Genomic DNA, 22699 nt, shown 5'->3' on the forward strand with positions numbered 1-22699 from the left:
CTCAGCTCTGCAGCTGCCGAGGGTGAGGGATGAAAGGTCATAGGAACACCCAGGTCCTAAGGTCTTTCTGGGTAGGGAGGGGCATCCTGGCATGGCAGGCGCTTGGAAAATGGGAGTGGAGAAGGTCGAGCCCCGAGGTGTAGGACGACTGGCCTGTGCTATAGCGACCAGCTGGGGGTGGCCAGCAGGAAGGATGCTCACGGGCAGCGATGCTTAGGACTCTGGCCTGTGGAGTGGGGGGGGGGGGGAAGAGGGGGAGGGGAAAGTGGGGCAATACCCCGTCCCTCCCGAGGACACTCAGACATCTTTTGCAAACACACTTTATTGAAAGTATGGAGGATGAGACCGCCCCTCGGCCACACTTCCCGCTCCTCAAGCCAGTGAGGGGCCCATACCAGCCACCAGGGGGAGCCCAGCCGGGAAGGGGGGGAGGGAGGGAATGGGTGAGGGGGCTGCGGCTCCGCTAAGCCTGGGGGCTGGGACCCGGCTCGGCCGGAGCTCGGATGTCGGGCAGCAGGCGGCAGCTGGCCACAATGTCCAGGCGCTCGGCCAAGGCACACAGGTCGCTCCGGGCCAGGCGGATGCTGTGGGCCGCTGCCAAGCCCACGGCCTGCGCTGCAGCCAACCGGGCTGCCAAGCCGGCCACATCGAGGCCGGCTCGCCGGTAGACCCCGCGTACGGCGGCGCTCACATCGTGGCCCAGGCGAGCCTGGCTCTCCGCCAGCCGGTGCTGCAGCAGCGAAGCCCGGGCCGAGCCGTGGAACAAGGGGGCCGCGGGAGCCTCCTCTTCCGCCCACTCTGGTTCCCGAACCACCACAAGCGGAGGCAGATCGCCCTGAGCCACCAGGGTCGCCGGCTCCTCCTCGGAGTCAGTCTCGGGCGCCTCCCCGGCCACGCGCAGCCCCGTGGGGCGGCCCCGGCACAGCGGGGCCGAGCCCAGGTACAGCTCCTCTTCCTCTGACGACGACGCCGCCGAGTCGGTCTCCAGCGCCTCCCCGGCCACCACCGTCTCCGGTCGCCGACCTCGCAACCTTCGGCCAGCCTGCGAAGCCATGGCTTCTGCGGCCCGGGAGCTGTGGGGGAGAGAGCGCTTTACTCCGGAGACCAAGACCCGGGCAATGGTGGGAGGAGGAAGCGAGAAGGGAAGCAGATAGGGCAGAGACCCCGCTCGGGAAGAGACGGGGGTGGACTGGGGGGAGGGCATAGGATGGTCTCTAGCAGGGAGAGCTGGAAGTCACCAGCAAGGACAAGGCTCAAGTTGTAAAAAGTGGAAGGAGGGTCCTGAAGCGGGGAGAGGATCCCTCGTGGGAAGCCGCCATCAAATCCAGCAACCACAAGGGGGAAAAGAGAGGGAGGGGTACGAAAAGGGAGTTAAAACTTTGTAGAGGCTTAGGAGTTGGGTGGTGATGGTGGTCAGGTAACTCGGAAAACTAACCAGGAGGGGGACTGCAAGGTGGGGAGGGAAAGGACTGCATCATTCCTACAGGAGGGAGTTTCATAAGAGGGCTTCTAACGGAAAGAGATTGCTGTGTGCCAGTGGAAGAGAGGGCTAGGAGGAAAAACTGGGGGGGGGGGAGGTAAACAGTAGAAAAAGAAAGCATCATGGGAAGGGAGAGGGAAATTAAAGGTGGGGGTGACTATAGGGTAAGGATGTCAGAGGGAAGAGAAGAATCAAGGAATGCTGGCTAAAAAGAGAAGCAGGGAAAGGGGAACATCATAAGGGAGGGGGGAAATAAAGGAGATGAGTAGTTACGGGGAGAATCAGGGAGGGGGCGTCAGAGCAAAAGGAGAATCATTGAGGGGGCGTCTCAGCAGAGGGAAAATCAGGGAGGGGGATTACCAAGGAAGGGGTGTCTTAGCAAGGGGAGAAATGGAAGAGAGTCAGGAAAGGGAAAACCGGGAGGGGGCGTCAGTGCTGGGAAGAAAATCAGGGGAGGAGAAAATCGGGTAGGGGGCGTCACTGGAGAAGGGGGAAGCATGTCAGCAAGGAGCGAATAAGGAAGGGGGAGTCACAGGGAGTCACAGCTGGCCGAAATAAGTGAAGAAGTTAATCAGGAAAGGGAAAACCGGGAGGGGGCTTCACAGCTGGGGGGGAAATCAAGGACGGGCATCATGAAGGAGGGGCCGTGACAGTAAAGGGAGAATCAGGGAGGGGGCATCTCAACAGGGGTAAAACCTGGGAGGGAGAGAATCGGGGATGAGGAAAATCGGGAAGGGGGGGTCATGAGGGAGGGATCGTCTCAGCAAGGGGAGAATCAGGAAGGAGTCACAGCTGGGAGAAATAGGAGAGAATCGGGGAAAGGGGAAATCCGGGGAGGGGGCGTCACAGATAGGGGAAAATCATGGAGGGGCATCACGGTGGAGGGGGCGTCACAGCAGAGGGAAAACCGGGGACCGGGCGTCATTGGGGAGGGGAAGAATGAGAGATGGGGAAAATCGGGGGAAGGGAAGAACTGGGATGTCACAGCAGGGGAAGAATCCAGAGGTGGGGATGGAGAAGCGGCAGTCTGGGGGGAGAACGCGCTCTTTCTCCCTCCCACCCCCGAGGAGCCCTAAAGACGGGCAAGGAGGACGCGCTAACGGCGGGGTCGCGGGAAGAATCCCGTCGACCCCCCGAGAGGCAGGTACCAGGCGGCAGGAGCTCCGAGCCAGCGCTCTCCTCTCTCGCAGACGTCCGGGATTGGGAAGGTAAGGACGGTCACGTGGGCGCAGGTGGGGCTCGGTCTTTTCGGGCTCCGCCAATGAGCAAGGCCGGAGCGGCCGGGGCTCAGTCACATGCCGGCCGCTTCAGCCAATGACAACGAAGGGTCGGTGGAGAATTGACCAATGGGGCTACAACGAAGAGCAGGCTCGTCTAGGACACGTGACCACGAGCGGTTGTGGAGCCGCGGCAGAGCCGCTCGGCCTATGAGCATTGAGGGGAAGAAGAAGCCGCGATTCACTTGGAAATAACCGTGAGCCAATAGAAGTATTGGAAAGGCTCTGGACCTATAGCAAAAGAGGCTAGCGTCACGTGGATCGATGTTGAGCCAATGGCTGCGGCGCAGGTGGGCGGGGCCCGAGGAACGGGCGTGGGAAGTACTCAGTGACAGCTGAGGGCGGAAATGCCGGCCATGGCGGATGAAACTCTGTTCCAGCTGCTTCACACGCAGGTGGTGGCGGCCGCGTACGGCGCGGGCCGGGGCTCGGGAGATGAGGTGAGGCCAGGAGGGCCTCCCTATGTCCTCTCTGCCTTCTGTCCCGCTCCCTTCAGACTGCCCCTCTTTCCCTCCCTTTCTTCTCCCCTCTTCCTTTCCCCTTCCCTCTTCCTTTCCCCTTCCCTTCTTCCCTCTTCCTTTCCCTTTCCCTTCTTCCCTCTTCCTTTCCCCTTCCCTTTCCCCCTCTTCCTTTCCCTTTCCCTTCTTCCCTCTTCCTTTCCCCTTCCCTTTCCCCCTCTTCCTTTCCCCTTCCCTTCTCCCTTTCCCAGACCTCCCCCCCAACCATATCCTCGACTCTTCTCCCTACTCCCCCCCCCGACCTTTTCCCAGAATTCCCGGTTCCCTGTCTCCCAGTCCCTCACGCTGCGTGTCTGAGCGGAAGCCCGCACACCTGTGATTAGAGAGCGCGTCCGCGGCCCGCAGCGTGCTCACCTTTTCCTGGGCGGCCCCGGGCACACAAGGTGGCAGCCATGTTGTGCAGTGGGCAGAGTTCGGGCCGGAGCTAGGACGGCCTGGGGGAACCTGCCTCAGTTTCCTCTCGGGTAAAACGAGCGGCAGGACGAGAGCCCCCCCCCCCCCCCCCACCGTGCGTGCTCTGGGGTCCCGGAGAAGTGGCCCCTCGCACATTGCCCATCCCGATTCAGGGGCAGCTTAACAAACGGAAATTTTGTGGGAGCCGCGAGCCCTCCAAGGGCAGCAGGGGGCCCAGAAAAGGCTGTGCGCCTCAGAAATGCGTCAGGGAATATCGGGCTGGGCTATCTTGCTGCCCCAAGGACTCGGACTTCTCTGGTGGGAAGGGCCGGCCGGAAGGCTGGGCAGGGAGACCCGCGGCCGGCCCCTCGCTGGGGAAGCCACGACTGGGGTACTTTTAGGGCACTCGGCATTTTGTTATTGTGGGGCAGCTCCCCGGGGCTCTGCCTTTGGTAGGGGAGGCTCCGGGGTCTTTCCCTGGATCACCGGCCAGCTTGGGTCCCAGAGGGAGCCGGGTCATGCTGTGGGCCCAGCGTAGACACAGGAATTCCAAGTCCTTTTGGGGGAGAGGGGGAAGCGAGGAGGGGTGAGCGAGAGGCACGTGGTGACACAATCAGCCTTGTGCTTAGGGTCTGATGGAAGGCAGCGTGGAGGAGGGGTCCAGGGGGAGAAGCTTCCATCCCCAGCCCCCGCACATAGTAGGCTTGCAGGTCTGTAAGGGCTGGCTAGGGAAGGGAAGACAGATCAGCGGAGGTGCTTAAGGATGGTGGAGATGGAGAAGGTTGGTAGGCAGTAGGGAAGGGGCCCCAGGCCTGCAGAAGGAAATGGAGGAAATTGCAGGAAGAAGGGCCACCTTGTCCTCGGTGCCTTGAGCAAAGGTGGGAGCACATGGGGTGCCCAGCTGGAGTCTGGGGGAGCTGGAAGGCCCCTGGGAGCATTCTGGCTCTTGCTTTCCCCTCTCAGGGAAGCTCCTTCAGAGAAGGGAGGGGTGCCCAGGGTTTGTCTGGGCCAGCCTAGAGAGCCAGGGCACACCCACCCATGGGAGGAGTGCTGCCTGATGGATGTGTCTCCTCTGCTTCCGGCCTGACCCACCTGTCTCACCTGCCCTTATTTCCTGTCCCCTTCTGTAATGTTCTCTGGAAGCAGGTTTCTTGGGGGCTTCGGGAGGCAGCCTTCGTTTCAGTTCAGAGTAATAATCCCCTCGAATGCAGCCACCTGTTAAAGTCCAGTCCTTTATTGTCTCCTTCCTTGGGCCTGGTTAGCTTTCTTAGAGGCCTCTCTCTCCGTGTTCCAAGAGCTCTTGCAGCTTGTCCTTTGCCTCTGCTTCTGCCAGCTTCAGCCTCTCGTCCTCCCTCCGAATCCAAACTTGTGACTCTCCCGAAGTCTCTAGTGGGCTTGTCCTTATATATGCTCTCTTAAAGGTGTGAACCAAGTACATAAGCATTGTTTCTATCATTTTCCAGGGACTTAGCACCTTGTTTCAAGTTCTGGCCCCTAACAGCTCCTGCTTTCTTTTGATTTAGAACGTAGGTGGTCATGACCTCCCTGACTTCTCAAGGAGATGAGAACCCCAAAAAAGGTGATCACACCTTCCCTGACTCCTCAAAAAAGGAGTGAAAACACCATAAAAGAAGGTGATCACACCCTCCCTGACTGCTCAGGGAGATGAAAACACCAAAGGAAATGGGAAATCAAATCAGATTAGCGGATTTCTGAAGGGGCTAACTCTTAAAACAGGAATACATAAATCCATCAATATGGGAGGTATTACACATAATTACGTAAATTACATAAGCACATAGTAACACAACACAGGCTAATAGTGATGTAACAAATAATATGAATCAACATGAGGAGTTAGACATGTCCATAAGTTCTAGAAATAGTCCAAAAGGAATCTATTGTCCATTAGTTCACGTGCCAGGAATCCAATCATTCCTGCAAGCTTTGAAATCCTGCAATAGTCTCATCTTGTGCTAGGGAATCCAATGATTCCTGATGGTTTTCAAGTCCTGCAACAGTCTCATTATCAGCCATGCTCCTTCAGTGTCAAATGTTTCTTAGATCTCCTTTGTTTGGAGTTTTTTCTCTTTTTTTCTGTCTCTCCAGGTACTTATTGCTACCCATCTGTTTCCTTCTCCGTCTGTAGGAATACAAGCAAACCCTCTCTCAGGCAGTTAACCTATCTAATTCCCTTCTATTTACCATTTTTGGGATTTCACCTCATCATCTAGCAATTATATTGGAGCTGTTTGCACTGGACACTGCCCTGTTGGGTTTAACAAGCCTGTATTCTCCCTAATTGTAATCTCTAGCTGTTATCTGATTGCTTTTCTATTGGTTGATCATGTAATCCTTTTCTGCCATGTGATTACTTTTAGGCTGATTGATCACATCAGAGTCCTGACCTTCTAAAGTCTCTCTGGGTGTAACCTCAGCTGCTATCATGCCCCACCTATCTTTTGCTTGATATCTTGGGGCTGGGCCCTGCCTCTCATTTCCCTGGGTCAATCTGCATTCAGAGGCCCAGTGAAAGCCTCGGTTACATTTTGGACATGGGGTTTTGGGTTTTCTCTCACCCTGTCTTCTCATTCTATCTCCATATCTACAATGGGCTCTCAAATGTCCAACATTTCCACGATGAAAGCATCGATGAGTGTCTCTAGAAGTCCCTTGCCAAGAGGGACCCTGTCTTCCCATGTTCATCATAGTCTGGGCATAATAAGCATTTGTGCCCACTGTGGCACAGCACCTTATGATCTCCTCTAAAGGAGCATCTTTGTCTAATCCCCATATAATTATTTTGCAAACCTCATTGGCGCTTTCCTTAGCTAGATGTCTGGTCATTATTTCTGTTGCTGCATTATCTCCAATGGTTCTTATTACAGCTGTTTGCAAACATCCCACAAAATCCGCAAAAGGTTCATTGGGACCTTGCTCTACTTTTGTGAAGGCTTCACCTCCATCTTTCTGTCCAGAGAACCCCAAGCTTTTATTGCAGCCTTAGAAATTTGCTCATGCACTGTTATGTTATAATCAATCTGTTCTGAATCTCTCCATATTGACCTTCACTAACTAGTTGGTCAAAAGCTATTTGTACATTAACTCCTGTTTGCCTATTGTGTCTGGCTCGACTCCTACATAATTCACGATACTCCGAAAGCCACAACAAGTTTTGTCCAGGTTCTAAACATGTCCTCGCTATGGATTTCCAATCCAATGGAGTTAAGATTTCATAAGACAAATTATCCATTAACATCTTAACATAAGACGATGTAGCCCCATAAAGAGTGCAACCCTTTTTCAAATCCTTAATTTTTTCCAGATCAAAAGGAGTATATCTTCTTCCTTTTTGACCTCAAGAGTCAATCTCTTCAATCACAGGGTAAACATTTATAAAATCAGATACATCCTGTCCATTTTTTGCCTTAATGACTTTTCTAATCTTGTCACAGGCTGCTTCATAGGTGGTGCTGAATGTGTTTCTGCCTCTTCCCCTCCTCCTCCCTCCACTCATGAAATAGGTCAGGGGAGAAGAAATGATCTAATTTCTCCAGTTGTAAATTCTTATCTGATTCTTCCTCCTTTTCACCTAGTTTAGTTGGCACCTCCCCTTCTTGCTTATGCTAACATTTAAATAATTTCCTAAAGCCAGTTATATTAAATTATATGTATTAAGTGTGTCTTTGGAAATTGAGTCAGGTCCATTATCATTATAGGATTGACAAAGTTGCTCTCTTACTAATTTCCACTCGTTTGGATCCAATTCTTTTTCCTTAGAGAGCCAAGGAGATGTGTACTGTGCAGTTTCTAAAAGTTCAGTGATCTGCTCGCAAATTATAATCAAACCTTGGCTTTTCATAACCCTGACAATGCTCTCTGCACATTTTCCTTGAAGAGACACAGAAGGCTGTTTTCTACACATCTGCCCCATTTCAGCTGAAATTCTACTTTAGCTCTTTAACAGTTCCTTTGTTGTACTTGCCCTAATTTCTGGGTCACAGATGAAGGTTCTTGGTCCCACGTACAGGAGCCAAAATGTAACGTTCTTCTCTAAAATATAATGTTCTCTGAGAGCAGGTTTCTTGGGGGCTTCTGGAAGCAGCCTTCGTTTCAGTTCAATGTAATAATCAGCCAGCAGTTAAAAGTCTCTTCCAAAATAGCCCGGTAGTTTTCTTAGAGGCCTCTCTCTTCTTGGCTCTGAGAGCTCTTGCCGCTAGTCCTTTGCCTCTGCTTCTGCCAGCTTCAGCTTCTGTTCCTCCCTCCGAATCCAAACTTGTGACTCTCCCAAAGTCTCTAGTGGGCTTGTCCTTATATATGCTCTCGTAAAGGTGTGAATTCTAACGTGTGAAGCAAGTACATAAGCATTGTCTCTATCAATTCCAGCGACTTAGCAGTGAAGAATGGGTGTTATGGGCCAGAACTTGAAACAAGGTGCTAAGGGGGAGCCCGAGGTGGGGATGCCCGAACCCAGGCCCAGCAAGAGGGGCCTTCCCCAGGCTCTTTCCACTTCCCGTCAGTTGTTGGACTCCCCAAAGTACCCTGTGGCTCTGCAAGATCACCAGCTTTTCGGGGAGCTTTGCCTTGATGGTCTGAGCCACCTGCTCCTCCACAGCCCTTGGCCCAGGCCTGCCGTGGGCTCCTGCTGAGGGGTTCAGGTAGAAGGATGCCAGGGTCCCTGCTGAGAAAGGGCCAGGAGCCCCATCGTCCCCTCTGGCTTACTGGTAGACCTTTGGGGGCCCCGAGGCTGGGGCTTATGGGCAGATCCTGACTTCCATGTGGGCTTCTCTGGCTCACTGTGTGACCTTGGCCACCTCCCTGCCCTCTCTGGCACTTTGACGGGTGGAATTAAAGGTGCCTGCGGGCTCTTCCAGCTCCGAGCCCTTTCCTTTCCTGCCAGTCACTCATTCCTGATTTTTCCTTTGTGGAGGGAAGGGAAGTGCCTGGAATTGGTGGCCCAAAGTCCCCTTTCCCCTTCCTCTCCTAGGGGCTGAGGGCAGGCTTGACGGTCCTGGAGGGCATGGGCTTCCGCGTGGGCCAGGGCCTGGCCGAGAGGTGAGAGCCAGGGTTCCGGCCCCCAGGGGACATGGGGGGCTCAGGTCCTTCTCCATGGGAGGACCACCTGGGGGCCTTCAAGGGTCCTGGGAGCCAGCAGGGGTGAGGGCGGTAGGTCTTGCCCCAATCCCAGGCATTCTCAGACCTCGGGCCCTGGCCTCCCTCCTCCCATTCGCTCCCCGGCTCCCCCGGCTGTCCGGCCCTCTGCAGCCCAGGGTCAGAGCCCGTGTTTCTCTCAGGCTGCCCCGAGGGGCCCCGGCCTTCCGAGAGGAGCTGGACACCATCAAGTTCCTCTGCAGGGACCTGTGGGGAGCCGTGTTCGGGAAGCAGACGGACAACCTCAGGACCAACCACCAGGTGGGTGATGGAGAAGCCCGGCCACGTGGCCCGGCCTCCCTCCCTCCCCTGTGCTAGGAGTCTTGGCTTCCCTTTCCTTGGGGGCCCGGTCAGAGAGAGTAGCCAGTCAGGAAGAACAGAGGTCACACTTGGGGCAAGGCTCTTCCCATCTGTAAAATGGGAACGATAGCCTCCACCTCCCAAGGTGGTTGTGAAGCTCAATGAGATATTAGTAAAGAGCTTGGTCCGGCACACAGTAGGGGCTTAATAAATACTAGTGTTTCCTCTCTCCTTCCTCTCCCAGTTTCCCCTTTGTAAAATCAGGATAGTAACCCCTTCCAAAACTGAGATCAGGCCCCACCTGCCCTGCCCCCAGAACGGGCCCCCCACCGCTCCTGGCCCGCAGTTCATCCCGCAGAGCACCCTGAGCACCCTGGGGGCGGAGCCAGGCCCGTGCTGGACCCCCCCCCCCCCCCCCCGAGATCAGGCCGGAGCTCCTGTTTTGTCAGGAAAGGGACAGAAACTGGGGACGGAGCAGTTGGAGCCTCAGAGTGCCGGATGTGAGCTTTCCCCAGAGAGCCCGAGGTGGGGCACTTAGCAGCAGCCTCTGTGGACCAGGAGCACCCCTTAAAAGATGGTGGCCTCTCAGGCGTGTTCCCCCAGCACGGGGAGGGGGCCCCGGTCACACAGTGGCTGAGGCCAGCAGGCCCGAGGCTTGCAGCTGTCTGCTCAGTTTGTGTTGGCAGTCAGTTGGCGGGGGGCTGGCTGTGGGGGGAGCCCGCAGCCGGACGCCACAGGAGAGGAAGGGCCACCCCCGCCAAGCGGCCTTTGCCCTGCCCGGGGGCTCTCGGGGGCGCCCCTCACGAAGCCTGGTTATTGCTGAGTGTGGGGGGGGGGCGGGGAGGGCAGGCAGAGGCCCCCCTCACGGGCACTCCCCCCTTCTAGGGCACCTACATCCTGCAGGACAACAACTTCTCCTTCCTGACCCAGATGGCCTGGGGCCAGCAGTATCTGGAGGAAGCCCCCAAGGTACTGGGCGGTGACCAGCCTCCCTGCTCTGCCCCTGGGCTCCCGGGGAGGTCTCCCCCAGCTCCGACTCTCTGAGTGCCCGAGCCTCGGGGGTGCTCGGCCCTCCTCCCAGGCGGGCCCCATCAGGGTTCAGGGACTAGCCCCCTTTGTCCTGGGCTCCGGGAGGCCCCTGAGCCCCGTCTTTCTCCTCCAGTTTCTTGCCTTCACCTGTGGTCTTCTCCGGGGGACCCTCAGCTCCCTGGGCATCGAGAGCTCTGTCACAGCCAGCGTGACCTCCCTGCCTGCCTGTGAGTCCCCGAGGGTCAGGGCAGGGAGGTAGGAGGGCGAGTCAGCGGCCCGTGACGGGCCGGGCTCCCAGGGCCGGGTGCCCGCCTTCCAGATCTCGGCCGGGCTGTGCTGGGGCCGCCTTTGGCTTTCTCCACCTCCCAGAAGGGTGAGCGTGACTTTGGCCCAGGCCCCCCCCCGTGGCCATGGCCCCCGCACAGCTGGTGCAGTGGGAGCCGTCGGGCCCAGAGGACCAGGACCCAGAGAGGCTCAGGCCCACGGGGGCCATTTGCAGGCGCACCTTGTCCTGTGCCATCCTGTCTGGCCCCGGGGCCGGCCAAAGCCCCGCTGCTGGTGCCTCGGCCCAGCAGTGCTCCCCCTCCTTACCGGCGGCCCTTCCTTGTTCTAGGCAAGTTCCAGGTGGTGATCCAGAAGGCTTGAGGGCCCCAGGCCCCAGCACTGGCCCTTCTGCGAAGGCTGGCCCGGCCCAGGCCCTCCGGAGCGGGGGTCAGGGCCAGCGGGAGCACGGGGTCCCCTTGTTGCTCAGGGAGAGTGCTTAATACAAACTGACCACAAGCAAGGACTGGGTGAGGCAGCGTGATCGTGCCCGGGACACGCACGAGAAAAGGGAGCTTCTGGGGGAAGCGGCTGCCTCGGGACCTTGGATCGCTCCTCCTGGGCCACTCAGCTTCGAGGAGCTTGGCGTCTCGGGTCCGGGTGGGCTTGTATTTGGGGGGCAGTCGTCCCTCGTACGGTCCTTGACCAGGTCTTCAGGAACCCGCCGCCCAGTCTGTTGTGGCAGCTCGGATTTTTAGAGGTTTTCTTCCCAGAGGGCCGCAGAGCTCCCGCCCCGTGCCTGTGCTTCTCCTTGTGCCCCCCAGACCTAGGCTCCTTCCCCGGGGCAGGCCTCCCAGTGCCGGAAGACCCTGAGGCACCGGCACTTTTCCCTCCAGGCCTCTCCCCTCATTGTGCTGGCGCAGGATGGTCTACAACCTCCCACCGTCTGGTCCCCAGCTTGTGGACATCTGCCCCTCTATGCCCTTCCTGCAGTGGGGGCCCAGAACGAATCCTGCTCCCCTTGTGGTGGGAACCCTGCAGGGGCCCGGGGGCGGGAGGGCACCCATTCAGGGTCATTCTGCAGGGTCCTAAGAAAGTCATGAGGGAGACTGGATCAGGCCCTGGGGGCCGCCTTCCCAAGGGGGCAGGAGTGGTGTGTGTCACTCCCCTCTAATAAAGCCCGTTCCTACACCCCAAGAGCCTCAGTTCTGCCTTTCTCTGCCCCCCCCTCGGTGCTCCTACGACGCGCTCTGTGCAGCCCAATAACGAGGAGACTCGGGAGAGCCTGGGGAGGGAGAGCTGGAAACTGGGCGGGGAGGGCCCCTTGGGTGTGGGCAGCGCCCTAATCCTTCCCCTGCACGCTCCCACTGACAATGGGCACCCAGCCGAGGAAGCAACAAAAGGTCCGCGCCCACAGACACAATAGAGGCCACAGGTGTGCATCCAGAACAATGGGAGGGGGCCGCCCCGTCCCACGCCTGGCAATCGGGACCCACCAAGCTCAGGGACTGGGGTTTCTGCCCCCCAGGCTGAGCCCGCAGGGAGAGAGAACCGAGGCTCGCTGTGGGGTGGGGAGGCTTCCGGAGTACTCGAGTTCTTCTGGCATTCTTGGGAGGTAAATAATGGAGGCCGTACCCCAGCTTAGTCCCCGAGGAAATCGGCTCACAGAAGGGTGCAGGGCCTGGAGTGGGAACTCGGGTCCCGTCATCCCCCCATCCTGGATCGGGCCGGTTCAGATCAGCGCCACCAGCCCTAAGTGCCCAGCACGGGACCTCCCCGGAGGCTGTCCCGTCTGGCCGAGGGAGCCAGGGCCCAGTGTCACCATTGGGGTTTGCCATCACGACTGGATTCGGAGTCTATCATTAACAGAATTTAGAGCAGAAAGGAGCCGAGCCCTCTATTTACAAACGAGAAAGCTGCCTCTGGTGGAAGAGGGCTGTGCCCAAAGTCGCCCGGCTGGAGGGCCGGCAGGTGCCGTGCCGCGGGCAGGGGGAGGCCCTCAATCTGTCACTGTCCCCCAGAGGTGGGCATGAGTGAGGAAGAGTTTGCCCTGCCTTAGGGGGCCATGGCGCTGGCTGATCTAGCCAGGAGGGCCTGGGGCCGAGAACGCCCTCTGCTAACGTGGGAGCCGAGACCCTGCATGTCCCTCAACATGTTGGTGCCTTGGCAACATCTCCGTCTGGTCCAGAAGTGGGACCCGGTCCCGCAGGCCTTCCCAGCCCCAGAACAGCTCCGAGGAGCCCCCTGCTCTGGGCCAAGATGAAAAAAAGGCCTTGCCTCTCATGGGGGATACGATACCCCAAAGGCGGGTACCCAGCACCGGGCCCTGTGGGGCATCCAGGACCCTCCAGGCTGGGCAGGGGGACCCGGGGGAGCCCCAGGCCCGGTGATCTCCAGGGGAGTCCTGTGTTGTGCTCCCCCGGCCGCCCCACCCTGCTCCTCCCTCAGCGGTGCCGGGCTCCCGGGGTGGGAGGTGAGGGGGAGCGCCTCGGCTCAGGGAGGAATGCAGCCGTGCTGATGGAGAGATCTAGTATTGCTTATCTAGCCCTGCTGGGCAGGAACAGAGGTGGGTGTGGGGGGGCACAGTCAATCAGGGAAGTCTTCCCGAAGGAGGGGACCATCGAAGCCAGGTGCAAGTGGAGGTTGGGAAATGCCCTGGCGCAGGAACGGAGCCAAGGGGGGGAGCAGGGCGGGATGAACTCGAGGACCAGTGAGTCAGCCATTTTTGGCTCCCTGAGTCTGATGGGGGGTGTTTCAGAAGCCAGGGAGCAGGAGGGGGCTGGGTGAGGGGTCTCTGAGGTGCCAGGGGAGGACGAGGACTCTCAGCTTGCTGACTGCTGTCAAAGGGGAACGGACCGGCGTTTTGGGGAAGCTCCTGTCCAGGAGGGGGTCGGTCCAGCAGTTTCACTCACCCCTTTCCCCTTTTCCCCTCCAGCTCACCTGCCCTCCCCCTTCATCCCTGCTCCCTGACCGGGGCAGTCCCCATCACCCATTCAGTCAAAGTGAGAGCGAGGCAGGAAGGAGGGACAGGCTGGAGTGCCCACAGGTAAGGGCCAAGGGAGCGGGCAGCGTGCCACAGACGGAGCCCAGTGGTCACCTTGGCGAATACAATTCGGAAGGGAAAGTGGGGCGGGGGGCAGGCGGCATGGCCTCCAAAACCCCATTTCTGCTTGCTGGGAGGGGGAAAGGAGGGCGCGGGGGTGAAGGCGACGGCCTGGGCCAGGATGCCGCCCCCTCCGCCAGGCTCAGGCAGCTGGGGAGACCCAAGTCACGTCTCACTGGGCGGTCCCCGGTCTGACCTGGCTTTCTCCCCCGGCCCCGTCTCCCCCTTCTGCAAAGGGAGATGGGATGGGGAGGCCTCCTGCAGCTCTGCGCCCTCCCTGCTCCCCCCGGCCCTCCCCCAGGCCTGGGCCCGGCTCTGTGGCCCCCGGGTCTCCCGGAGGAGCGCGCCGAGGCGGCCGGTCAGGGCCCATGCGTGGGCGTGCCCAGCAGGACTTGGCTTGGGGCAGGGGTGGCAAAAGGAACATCCCTTTAGCTGGTGAGGGCGGAGGTGGAGGCGGGAGGACCGGTTGGGCTGGGTTCTTTAAGGCTTCTCTGGTCCCAGCCACTCGGGCCAGTGGGGCCCAGGATGCCGCCAGCTCCGGAAGGGACCCGAGGGCGCTGCTGAAGCTGCCTCCGACCAGGTAGGGGGCACAAAGGGAGAGGGAAGGGGGCACGGGGCGGGGGGGGGAAGAACCGGGGGACGGGAGGGAAGAAGGGAGAGACAGAAAGGAAGAGGGAAGGGAGCAGGGGGACGGGAGGGAAGAAGGGAGAACGGGGGGATGGAAAGGAAAAGGGAACAAGGGGATGGAAAGGAAGAACCGAGGGATGGGAGGGAAGAACGGGGACGGAAAGGAACAGGGAACAAGGGGAACGGGGCCAGAACAGGGAGGCAGAAAGACGAGGGAAGGGAGAATGGGAGTAGAAAGGAAGAGGAGGTGATGGGGGCAGGTTCCCCTACCTTGCCCCCCTGTTTGCTTCGCACTGAACCCCACTTGCTCCTCCAGATCTGCCCCTTTTCCTCAAGCTGTCACTTCTCTGCCCCCGACTTGAGCTCTCACTCCCCAGACCTGCCCCTGCCCTGTCACTCACCGCCTAGAACTTCAGCCCGGCCCGAGCTCCCCGAGCTCATCCTCCGGGCTTCCTCCTCCTCCATCCTTAGCTGGCAATCGCTCTCCCCAACCTCCCTCAGCTTTAACTTTCTGGGGGACACACCTCAGGAAGCGTTTAGGACGCCCCCAACCTGAGAGAGAGCCGGAGCCTTGTTTGGTTCAGGTCACCAGCGCATCTTTCCTCGCTACAGACAAGAAAAGGGGGTTGCTAAGGATCACAGAAGGGGGGGCCCTCACAGTGGAGGGGAGCGCGTCCCTCCTGAGCCTCTGCCCTCTCCTCCCCAGACCGGGCGCTGGACTTTCCCATGGCCAGGCCCTATGCGGCTGTGGGCGCCGCTGGGACGATGCCCTCCGTGGGCCAGGCTCGCTTCCGACTGGATCGCTTTGTGGACCCCGACAGCTGTCAGGGGAAAGGTAGAGGGTGTCCCCCCGGGCCCGGACCACCTTGATCCTTCCCAGGGGGAGACAGACTCAGGGCTGAGGGAGGAGAGGGAGCTCAGTTTGGTGGGGAGGGGGTGGGCGGCGGTGTCGGCCTGGCAGGGAGGGATGGCAGCAGGGGTCGCTGGCTAGGGCACTGGTTTGTCAGAGCCGCAGTTTGCCGAAGGGGGCGAGGATGACCGACCACCAGCCAATGAGGACCCTGATGGAATACCGCCTTCTCGGGGCTTCTGGGAGAGGGAAATGTGACCAAGGGGCTCCGGGAGCCCCTGACCTCCTCTGCTGGGGTGAGGGGAGGGCAGCTGCCCCTCATCGCCCCCCCTTCTCTCAGACCTCTTTGTGGGACACCCCTCATGTGCCCGCAAGGCTGCCCCCCTGCAGCCCCATTCGGCCACCTCTTCTCAGGCGCAGGAGCCTCAGCCCTCATCCTCCGCTCCGGCCTCCACGTGGCCCTCCCCCGTCATCTCCAGAGACCCTCCCTCTCCTCCTCCCGGCGCAGGAGGGGTGGGGGTCTGGCTTCTACTTCTTCCCCGGGCGAGCGGGCATCTCTGCCGCTCGTGCCCCCTCGGTCCCGGGCCCCGGCCTAGTCATCGCCCGGTCTTCCTTCTTTCTAGGATTCCGTCCCCAGCGGCGCCAGGATGGAGCGGCCTTTCGGCCTCCCGCCATGGGCTCTGCCCACCATGCCCACAGGCCACACCCGGGGAACGCCCGGGGCTGGTCCCCCTCCTTCCAAGCCCCCAGGAACGGAGGCTACTGGCTCAGGCAGCCGGGGGCGGCTCCCATGCCCCCAAAGCAGATGCCCCTGCGGCAGCGGCACTGTCCGGGTGAAGACCGTGTCAGAGGCTGCCCCGCGGGCAAAGGCCACGAGACGGCGCGAGACCGCCCCCCTCCGGCGGCCACCCTGCCCCCCTCTCCGCGGGCTGACACCGGCCCCGAAGTCCGGGTCCCCAGCCCTGCCCGGCCCTTCCCAGCCCTGGGAGCCTGTAGCGCCGGCTCCTTCTCCGCTGGTACTTCTCTTCCCTCGGACTCTTCTCGGGGCTCCTGGCTGTCCCTCCCCCTCCGCTCCCGCGCTGTGGGAACCTCTTGGTTTTCGGGGCAGGGCAGCGTCCCCCTCTCCTCCTCTGGGCTCCTGCTCCAGGTTCTGGGGGCCGCCGGCCCTTCGGGGGCTGCGCTCGCTCTGGGAGGCCTGGCCCGGGCCGTAGGTCCCTCCCTGCCGCCGCCGCGGGTTCTCTTCCCCCCAAGCTCTGACCATCCACCCTCCTCCCAGCCTCCGGCCCGGGGCCGAGCTCCCATTTCCCGTCTCCGCCGGGTGCTGTCCGGAGGTCCCGGGGCTGGACGTCGGGCGAAGCCGAGCTCAGGAGGCCGAGGATCAGGGCCCAGTGGGCGAGGACTCGGCCACGGGAGGGGCTCGGCTCACTCTCCTTGCATCTTTCCCGGCTCTTCTCCGGGCCGAGGCCCTTGGCGGGGCGGCCTCCGCTCTCCCCAGCGCTCCCGGGCCCGAAGGCCCGAGATCCGGCGCTTCCTGCTCTCCGAGTCCGCTGGGACTTGGCGTCCGGCTCCGTTTCTTGCTTTCCCTCACTCCGGCCCGTGGGGGTCTCAGGCTCACCTCCCTCCCCCTCTGCTCGCGCCGGGCCCCCGGCCCCCGTGCCCTCCTCGCCACCCACGCCCGCCTCCACTGCTCCTTTCTCCAGGGAGCACCGCCAGTTTCCTCGGCGACCCCCTCGCCCAGCAGGCCCTGACCCCTAAGGCCGGATCACACGGCCGTGCTCCCCTGCGGAGGCTTCTGTGCTCCCGCGGCCTCCTGGGGGCTCCGGGGAAAGCTCCGGCCTCAGTCAGAGCCCGAGCACAAGGCGAAGGAGCTTCCGGCCTCCACGTTTGGGCTCCGGATCGGTCTGAGGAGCCGCCTCTGCCCGGGGAGGGGAGGCCGGGGTCCGGCCTCGGGGCTCTGGGGCTGCTCGTGGGCTCTGGCTCCTGCGCTGCAGCTGGCGATGGGGGCAGGGAGCCTGGGGCTGGCTCGGGGACCAGGTTCTCCTGTTGGCGGCTGCTTCTGGGGGACACGGCTGCTTTCTGGGGCTGTCACTGGGAGGCGGGAGGGGGAGCCGCGGCCCCGCCTCACAGCCCCCCTCGCCCGCAGACATAGTGACGGAGGACGACGTCTACTGCAGCTGCCTGTCCAAGACGCTGTGCCACGTGCCCACGCCCGTGACCGTGGGCTTCTACGCGCCCTTCGGCTGCCGCCTGCACATGATGCTGGATAAAATCACAGGTGGGTCCAGGGGCCCCGGCGGCCCGGGTGTCCTCTGAGGGGAGGGCCAGGGCCGCCTGACCCTCGGGCTGCCCTCTCCGAAGGGGCTCGGTCCCCGCCACCCGCCCCCACACCGGCAGCCCTGGGGTCCGGTCCCCGCCCCCCGCCCGCTGACGGGCCTCCTCTCGCAGCCCTCATGCAGAAGGAGGCGGCGCAGCGGGAGGCGGAGGAGCTGCAGCAAGTGCGCTGGAGGCCGCGGCAGGTGCACGGCTGGGGCTTCCCGCGGCTGCTCTGGTACCTGGTCTTCTACCAGCCGGTCATCACGGAGCTGCACCTGCGCCGGAAGAACGTGCACTTCCTGTTCGTGCGCTTCAGCGCCTGGCAGTACGCGGGCACCGACAAGCTGTGGGCCGGGCTGGTGACCACGCTGTGCGACGGCATCCGCGAGCACTACGGGGCGCTGCCCTTCAGCCTCTACACGGTGGTGGGCAACAAGCCGGCCGCGGCCCCCGACTGCTGCCAGCGCGAGTGGCACTGCCGGCGCCGCGTGTGCCTGGTGCTGCTGGCGCTGGCGGCGGCGCTGGCGCTGGGCGTGGGCCTGCTCTACCTCTCCCTCGGCGGCCGCGCGCCCGGCAGGGAGGGGGGCGGCCACGGCAGCCTGCTCAAGGTCTTCGGGGGCGCCGCCACCACGCTGTCGGGCTCGGGCCTGCTGATGGCGCTCTACTCGGTGGGCAAGCACCTGTTCGTGAGCCAGCGCAAGAAGATAGAGCGGCTGGTGACGCGCGAGAAGTTCGGGAGCCAGCTGGGCTTCATGTGCGAGGTCAAGAAGGAGGTGGAGCTGCTCACCAACTACCTGCGCTTCCTGGAGATCTTCCAGCGGCGGCGGCTGCGCGTGGTCCTGGAGGTCACGGGGCTCGACACCTGCTCCTCCGAGCGCGTGGTGGGCGTGCTCGACGCCATCAACACGCTGCTCTCCGACGGCCAGGCGCCCTTCATCTTCATCCTGGTGGTGGACCCGCACATCCTGGCCTCCTGCCTGGAGAGCGCCAGCTCCATGAAGGGCGTGGCCGACAACGGCTACCTCTTCCTCAACCGCACCGTCACGCTGCCCTTCTCGGTGCCCATCATGGGGCGCCGCACCAAGCTGCGCTTCCTGGAGGACGCCGTGCAGAGCCGGGACGACCTGCTGTACCGGGCCATCGGGCGGCAGCCGCGGGGCGGCCAGAAGGGGGAGGCCCCCGCGGCCGAGGGCGCCGAGCTGCTGCAAGTGGAGGCGGCGGGGGGGCCGGAGCAGGGCATCGAGGCCGAGGCCGGGCGCCGCATCCGCGAGGCCCTCTTCTGCCTGCACGACGAGCGCGACTGTCTCTACGAGTACGTCCCGGACAACGTGGTCTCCATGCGGCGCATCGTCAACACGGTGCCCATCACCGTGAGGCTGCTGCACGAGCACCAGGCCCGCGGCGAGGGCTCCGGGCCCACGCCGCGCCAGGCCGTGGCCTGGGTGGTCCTGGCCAATCAGTGGCCCTGCCGGCTGAGCTGGGCCCTGCAGTGCCTCGAAGACCGCCAGCAGGTGGAGGGGGGCCCGGACCCCCAAGCTCTCCTCTGGGGCATCTTCCGCGACAACAGCCGCGAGCTCCACACCATGACCAAGGCCCTGCAGAACGTGGTGGACCTGGACGGGGACCCCGAGCTCTTCGCCCGCTTCCTGGGCGTCGACTTCCCCTTCACCGTGGCAGAGGCCCAGAGTCTGCTCTGCTGCACCGTCAACCTAGACCACTCCATCCGCCGCCGCATGGGACTCATCCGCAGCATCCGCGCCCTTGACCCCCAGGGTGGTGACCCCCGGGGCTCCGCCTCCCACCCGGAGAAGCCTTCCTCCCCCCACCGGGACCGGCCCCTCCATGCAGGCGGCATCCATGCCCTCGACCCTCAGGGCGGTGACCCCCGGCGCTCTGCCTCCCACCCAGAGAAGCCTTCCTCCCCCCACCGGGACCGGCCCTTCCACATGGGCAGCAAAGCGGGCACCATCTCCTGAGCGGGGGGCGATCAAGGCGGGACAGTCGCGTCCCACTCGTTCCTGGACGCAGAGAGGGCGGCAGCGCGGGTCGGGGGCCCCGGCCAGCAGTGAGAGGCCATCCTGCAGACCGCTGCCCGTGAGCGTCAGGGCCCCACTTTTCCAGCTCCCAGTGAAGCAGTGTTATGAACTCGGGCCTCGAGTGGTCTCCCAGCAGTGTGTGTGTGAGTGTGAGTGTGAGTGTGTGTGTGAGTGTGTGTGTGCGAGCGCGTGTGTCGGGAGACCCACTGGAAACCCCCTCTTCAGTGCAATAAAGACGTGTCTCAGTCAGAGTGGGCTTCAGAGCCGGCCCGTGGGGGCGCGTGGCCCCAGGCAGGCCCCACTAGGGCGGAGCACTCTCCCCTCAGGGTAAACTGGCATTTCTGGAGGATGCTGCGTCCCAGGAAGAGGAACTACGTTGGGGGGGGGGAGGAGGTAAGAGGGAAGACACCACTCACCTCCCAGCCCTGGGGCCACCTGCCCAACCAGTTCTTCTTTTGGGCTCACAAAGGGTGGGGCACTCAGGGATCAAATGGGGGGAGGGCCATGACGTCATCCCCACTGCTCGGGGAACAAGGGGGAAACGCACCCACTCCCAAGTCGGTCACTGTGGGCCCAGCTTGGAGTCGGGGGCTTTGCCTCCATCTCACAATCGCACCCTGGGGATGGTCAGGGTGCCGGCAGCCCAGGGCAGCCTCTAAACCCCAGATGTTCTACACAATCTAAACTCAGGCTCACCCCCCCATCCCCTGCTTCAGATGAACACGGGGGTGCCCTTGGGGGCCAGCCCCCCCCCCCCCCGAGTGTGAATGTCCCGCTCTGACCTCACTGCAGTGCAGGGAGCCTGGTGGGGCCATCCCCATCGCCCCATCACCTGGCACCTGGTGCCTGCTTCTCTTCCAACAGGCCCATGCTACCACAGACGGGAAATGTGCCCTTTCTAAACAAGCATTTCCATTTGACCTCCTGGGTCACCAAAGAAAGAAGGACTCGGGGCTCCCCATGCTGGCGACGGAGGCGTTTAATAGAAAAAAGTCTGACCAGAGATGTGTGCCGCAGGGAGAGGAGGGGCCCCACCAGGGTCTGCCCCGCCCCCACCCCAATTCCTCTCTCTGAGGCTTATCTCCAGGCGGAATGCCGAGAAGCGGGCTCCCCGCCGCTGCCAGGGAGCCCCTCTGACCCCCAGGCGCCACCTGGACACCTCCGAGCTCCCTGATAAATTTATTGCACTTGAGTAAAGAGAGCTCTCCTCATCAGCCCCTCGGGCCCCTCTCCGGCTCCACGTGCCCCTCGGCCCAGGGCCTCTCCCCTGGTCTGACGCTCATCAGTACCGTGCGCCGTCCCTGCCCCCCTGGGGCCGACCCAAGTTGTGCACACCTCCCTCCCCGGGCCTCCCTGAGAGAACCCACCTCCTTCCACCCCCTGGGCCTGCTCGTCCCAGTCTCTGGTCCTTCCTCAGAGAGGGGAGGGGGAAATAAATAGAGGTGCTTAGATGGGGATCCAGGGATCCGGGGAAGGAAGGGGGCGGATCTGCTTCCCAGGGGTCCCTCGTAGTGTTTCCTCAGGCGCCTGCTTCCCCCAGCCCCGGGGGCCGCTGGCCCAGGACGGGCCCCCATCCTGGAGAGCCGGAATGGAGGGCGTCTGGATCCCGGGCACAGGGCGGGGTCTCAGGTCCTCGAAGCCTGACCAGAGAAAGATCTTGGGGGGAGAAGAGAAGGGATGAGCCCCTTGGACCCTGTTTCCTCAGCCCCCCGACCCCCTGGGCCTCTCCCCCGCCCCTCACCTCAGGCGTCACAGTGTCTCCTGTCCTGACTCCTGACTGGCTTCCAGAAGCAACTCTTCCAGCTCCTTCTCGTTCTTGGAGCAGCTCAGTTCTAGGGTTCAGAGAGGAGCAGAGGGAATGTCATGAGTGACCCAGTGTCCCAGGACGGTCACTGGAACCCCAGCAGGATGCTGCCCAACATCCCGGGGCGATGAACCATCCTGAGCCAGACCTGCCCCTTTGTGGGCTGCCGGCACCCCCGGCCCAGAAGCCTCTGGAAACGTGAGCAGGGCAGGGTTCTGCCCTTGCCCAAGCCTCACACTGGCCCCACTTCCCACCCCTCACAGAAGGCTGGGGGCTCCCCGCCAGCCCCTGGAGCTACGGGGGGTCCAAGGCTCTCCTATGGATGCCAAGGCTTTAGCCCGGGCAGCCCCCAAACCCATGAGGGCGCCAAATGGAGGCTGAGCCCCGCCAACCCCCACATCCCTCATGAGGGAAAGGAGAGGCCAGGATGGCCCGGGAGCTTGAAGCCGCAAGTGAGGGCTCTCACGGGCCCCGGTGCAGGGACCACGCTGGGACCCCCCGGGCGCAGTGAGCTCAGAGACGGTGAGTGACAGAGCCGAGAGTCAGGACCCCGCGCTGGAGGCAGCCGGTGCAGGCTTGTGTCCAGACTGTCCCAGGGCCCCCTCACGCTCTGACACTGACCGAGGCGCCTCGGGCCACGGGTCTTCATCTGACAGACGGGAGGCTCCCTGCTGGACAGCTGCCCATGACGCCCAGAGGCCTGAGCTGGGAGCCATCTAAGTGGGGGAGGGGTGGAGGAGAGGACGCCGGTAGGGTCAAGACGGGAGAGAAGCTGCCCCCGTGGCCCAGGGCCCGCGCTCACCATGTTCTAGGCCACAGCCGCCACCCTTGCCCTCTGGTCCTCCGTGGCCGGCAGGGGAATCGGGCAGTGCATGAGCAAACTCTGGCTTCAGCCCATTGGGCAGTGGTAGGTCCGGAGGGCCGGGACCGGGGCCAGCCCCTGACCTGTTGGCCGGGGCCTCAGTCTGCAGGGCCGGGGCCTCGCCCGCCTTTTCTGGGGGGCTTTCTACCCGAGTCACCACGAACACCTTGTGTCCTCGGCCGGGGCTGGACACCGAGATGCGTTTCTCGGCGCCTGGCAGCTCTGGCCTGGGCCCGCTGGGGCTCTCCGGAGGAGCCTCTGGGCCTGAGGGGGCCGGGCTGCCCGGAGGGGTCCTAGCTCTGGAGCTCAGGTAGTTCCCGCTAACGGTGCAAAGCTGAACCTCGGGGCTCCGCGTTGCCTCGTGCTCTCGGCCCCCATCGTCCTCGTCCTCGTCCTCCTCCTCCTCGGTGTCAGAGTCCGAGTCCTCGGCCGGCCCGGGGGCCTCGGGCCTGGCCTCTCCCAAGTCCCCGTTCTCCTGGGCCTCGTCGGCCGGCTCTCCCAGCACCGTGACCTCCTCTTGGGCGGCCTCGGTGACCGTGATCTCGGGCATGGAGGCTGAGAGCTGCAGCTGCTGTTCCTTCTCCTCCTCCTCCCGGGCCAGGACAAAGTTGCGCTTGCACCCATTCTGGATCTCTGCCAGCAGGGCTTTCTGGGTCTCGATAAAGCTCTTTACCTGCCAGCGGGGCAGACAGGGC

General features: G+C 62.3%; 4 protein-coding genes across 7 annotated transcripts in view; 2 read left to right on the plus strand and 2 right to left on the minus strand.

The window, feature by feature from the left end:
• Positions 1–306: 306 nt before the first annotated feature.
• On the minus strand, positions 307–2721 carry BLOC1S3 (biogenesis of lysosomal organelles complex 1 subunit 3). The gene is made up of 2 exons (XM_051989410.1): positions 2629–2721; positions 307–1073 (listed from the first exon to the last, which is right to left on the minus strand). Exon 2 carries the CDS (start codon positions 1052–1054, stop codon positions 464–466), a length of 591 nt encoding a protein of 196 aa, XP_051845370.1. The 5' UTR covers positions 1055–1073; positions 2629–2721; the 3' UTR covers positions 307–463.
• Positions 1080–10878, plus strand: TRAPPC6A (trafficking protein particle complex subunit 6A). Of its 3 annotated transcripts, XM_051989412.1 has the most exons (6): positions 3019–3197; positions 8656–8723; positions 8963–9080; positions 10005–10088; positions 10282–10375; positions 10762–10878. In XM_051989412.1, exons 1-6 carry the CDS (start codon positions 3105–3107, stop codon positions 10791–10793), a joined length of 489 nt encoding a protein of 162 aa, XP_051845372.1. In that variant the 5' UTR covers positions 3019–3104; the 3' UTR covers positions 10794–10878. The 3 variants fall into 3 exon arrangements, with proteins under 3 accessions (XP_051845371.1, XP_051845372.1, XP_051845373.1); XM_051989411.1 differs by lacking the exons at positions 3019–3197; positions 10282–10375 and adding an exon at positions 1080–2688; XM_051989413.1 differs by lacking the exon at positions 8656–8723 and having other exon boundaries at positions 3025–3197.
• A 3074-nt stretch (positions 10879–13952) lies between these two features.
• On the plus strand, positions 13953–19589 carry NKPD1 (NTPase KAP family P-loop domain containing 1). Of its 2 annotated transcripts, XM_051989415.1 has the most exons (5): positions 13953–14092; positions 14846–14974; positions 15613–16005; positions 17133–17264; positions 17435–19589. In XM_051989415.1, the coding sequence occupies exons 2-5, from the start codon at positions 14866–14868 to the stop codon at positions 19276–19278; spliced, it is 2478 nt and encodes an 825-aa protein (XP_051845375.1). In that variant the 5' UTR covers positions 13953–14092; positions 14846–14865; the 3' UTR covers positions 19279–19589. The 2 variants fall into 2 exon arrangements, with proteins under 2 accessions (XP_051845375.1, XP_051845374.1); XM_051989414.1 differs by lacking the exons at positions 13953–14092; positions 14846–14974 and having other exon boundaries at positions 15064–16005.
• Positions 19590–20299: 710 nt separating this feature from the next.
• PPP1R37 (protein phosphatase 1 regulatory subunit 37) overlaps positions 20300–22699 on the minus strand; it is a 33072-nt gene continuing 30672 nt past the window's right edge. Inside the window, exons 11-13 of the mRNA XM_051989417.1 lie at positions 21945–22677; positions 21080–21170; positions 20300–20994 (exon numbers count right to left, since the gene is read on the minus strand). Coding sequence (XP_051845377.1) covers positions 21088–21170; positions 21945–22677 — 816 coding nt within the window. The 3' untranslated portion in view covers positions 20300–20994; positions 21080–21087. The remainder of the gene's footprint in view (positions 20995–21079; positions 21171–21944; positions 22678–22699) is intronic.

The sequence above is a fragment of the Antechinus flavipes genome, chromosome 3 (genome assembly GCF_016432865.1).
Source record: "Antechinus flavipes isolate AdamAnt ecotype Samford, QLD, Australia chromosome 3, AdamAnt_v2, whole genome shotgun sequence".
Taxonomy (NCBI): Eukaryota; Metazoa; Chordata; class Mammalia; order Dasyuromorphia; family Dasyuridae; genus Antechinus; species Antechinus flavipes.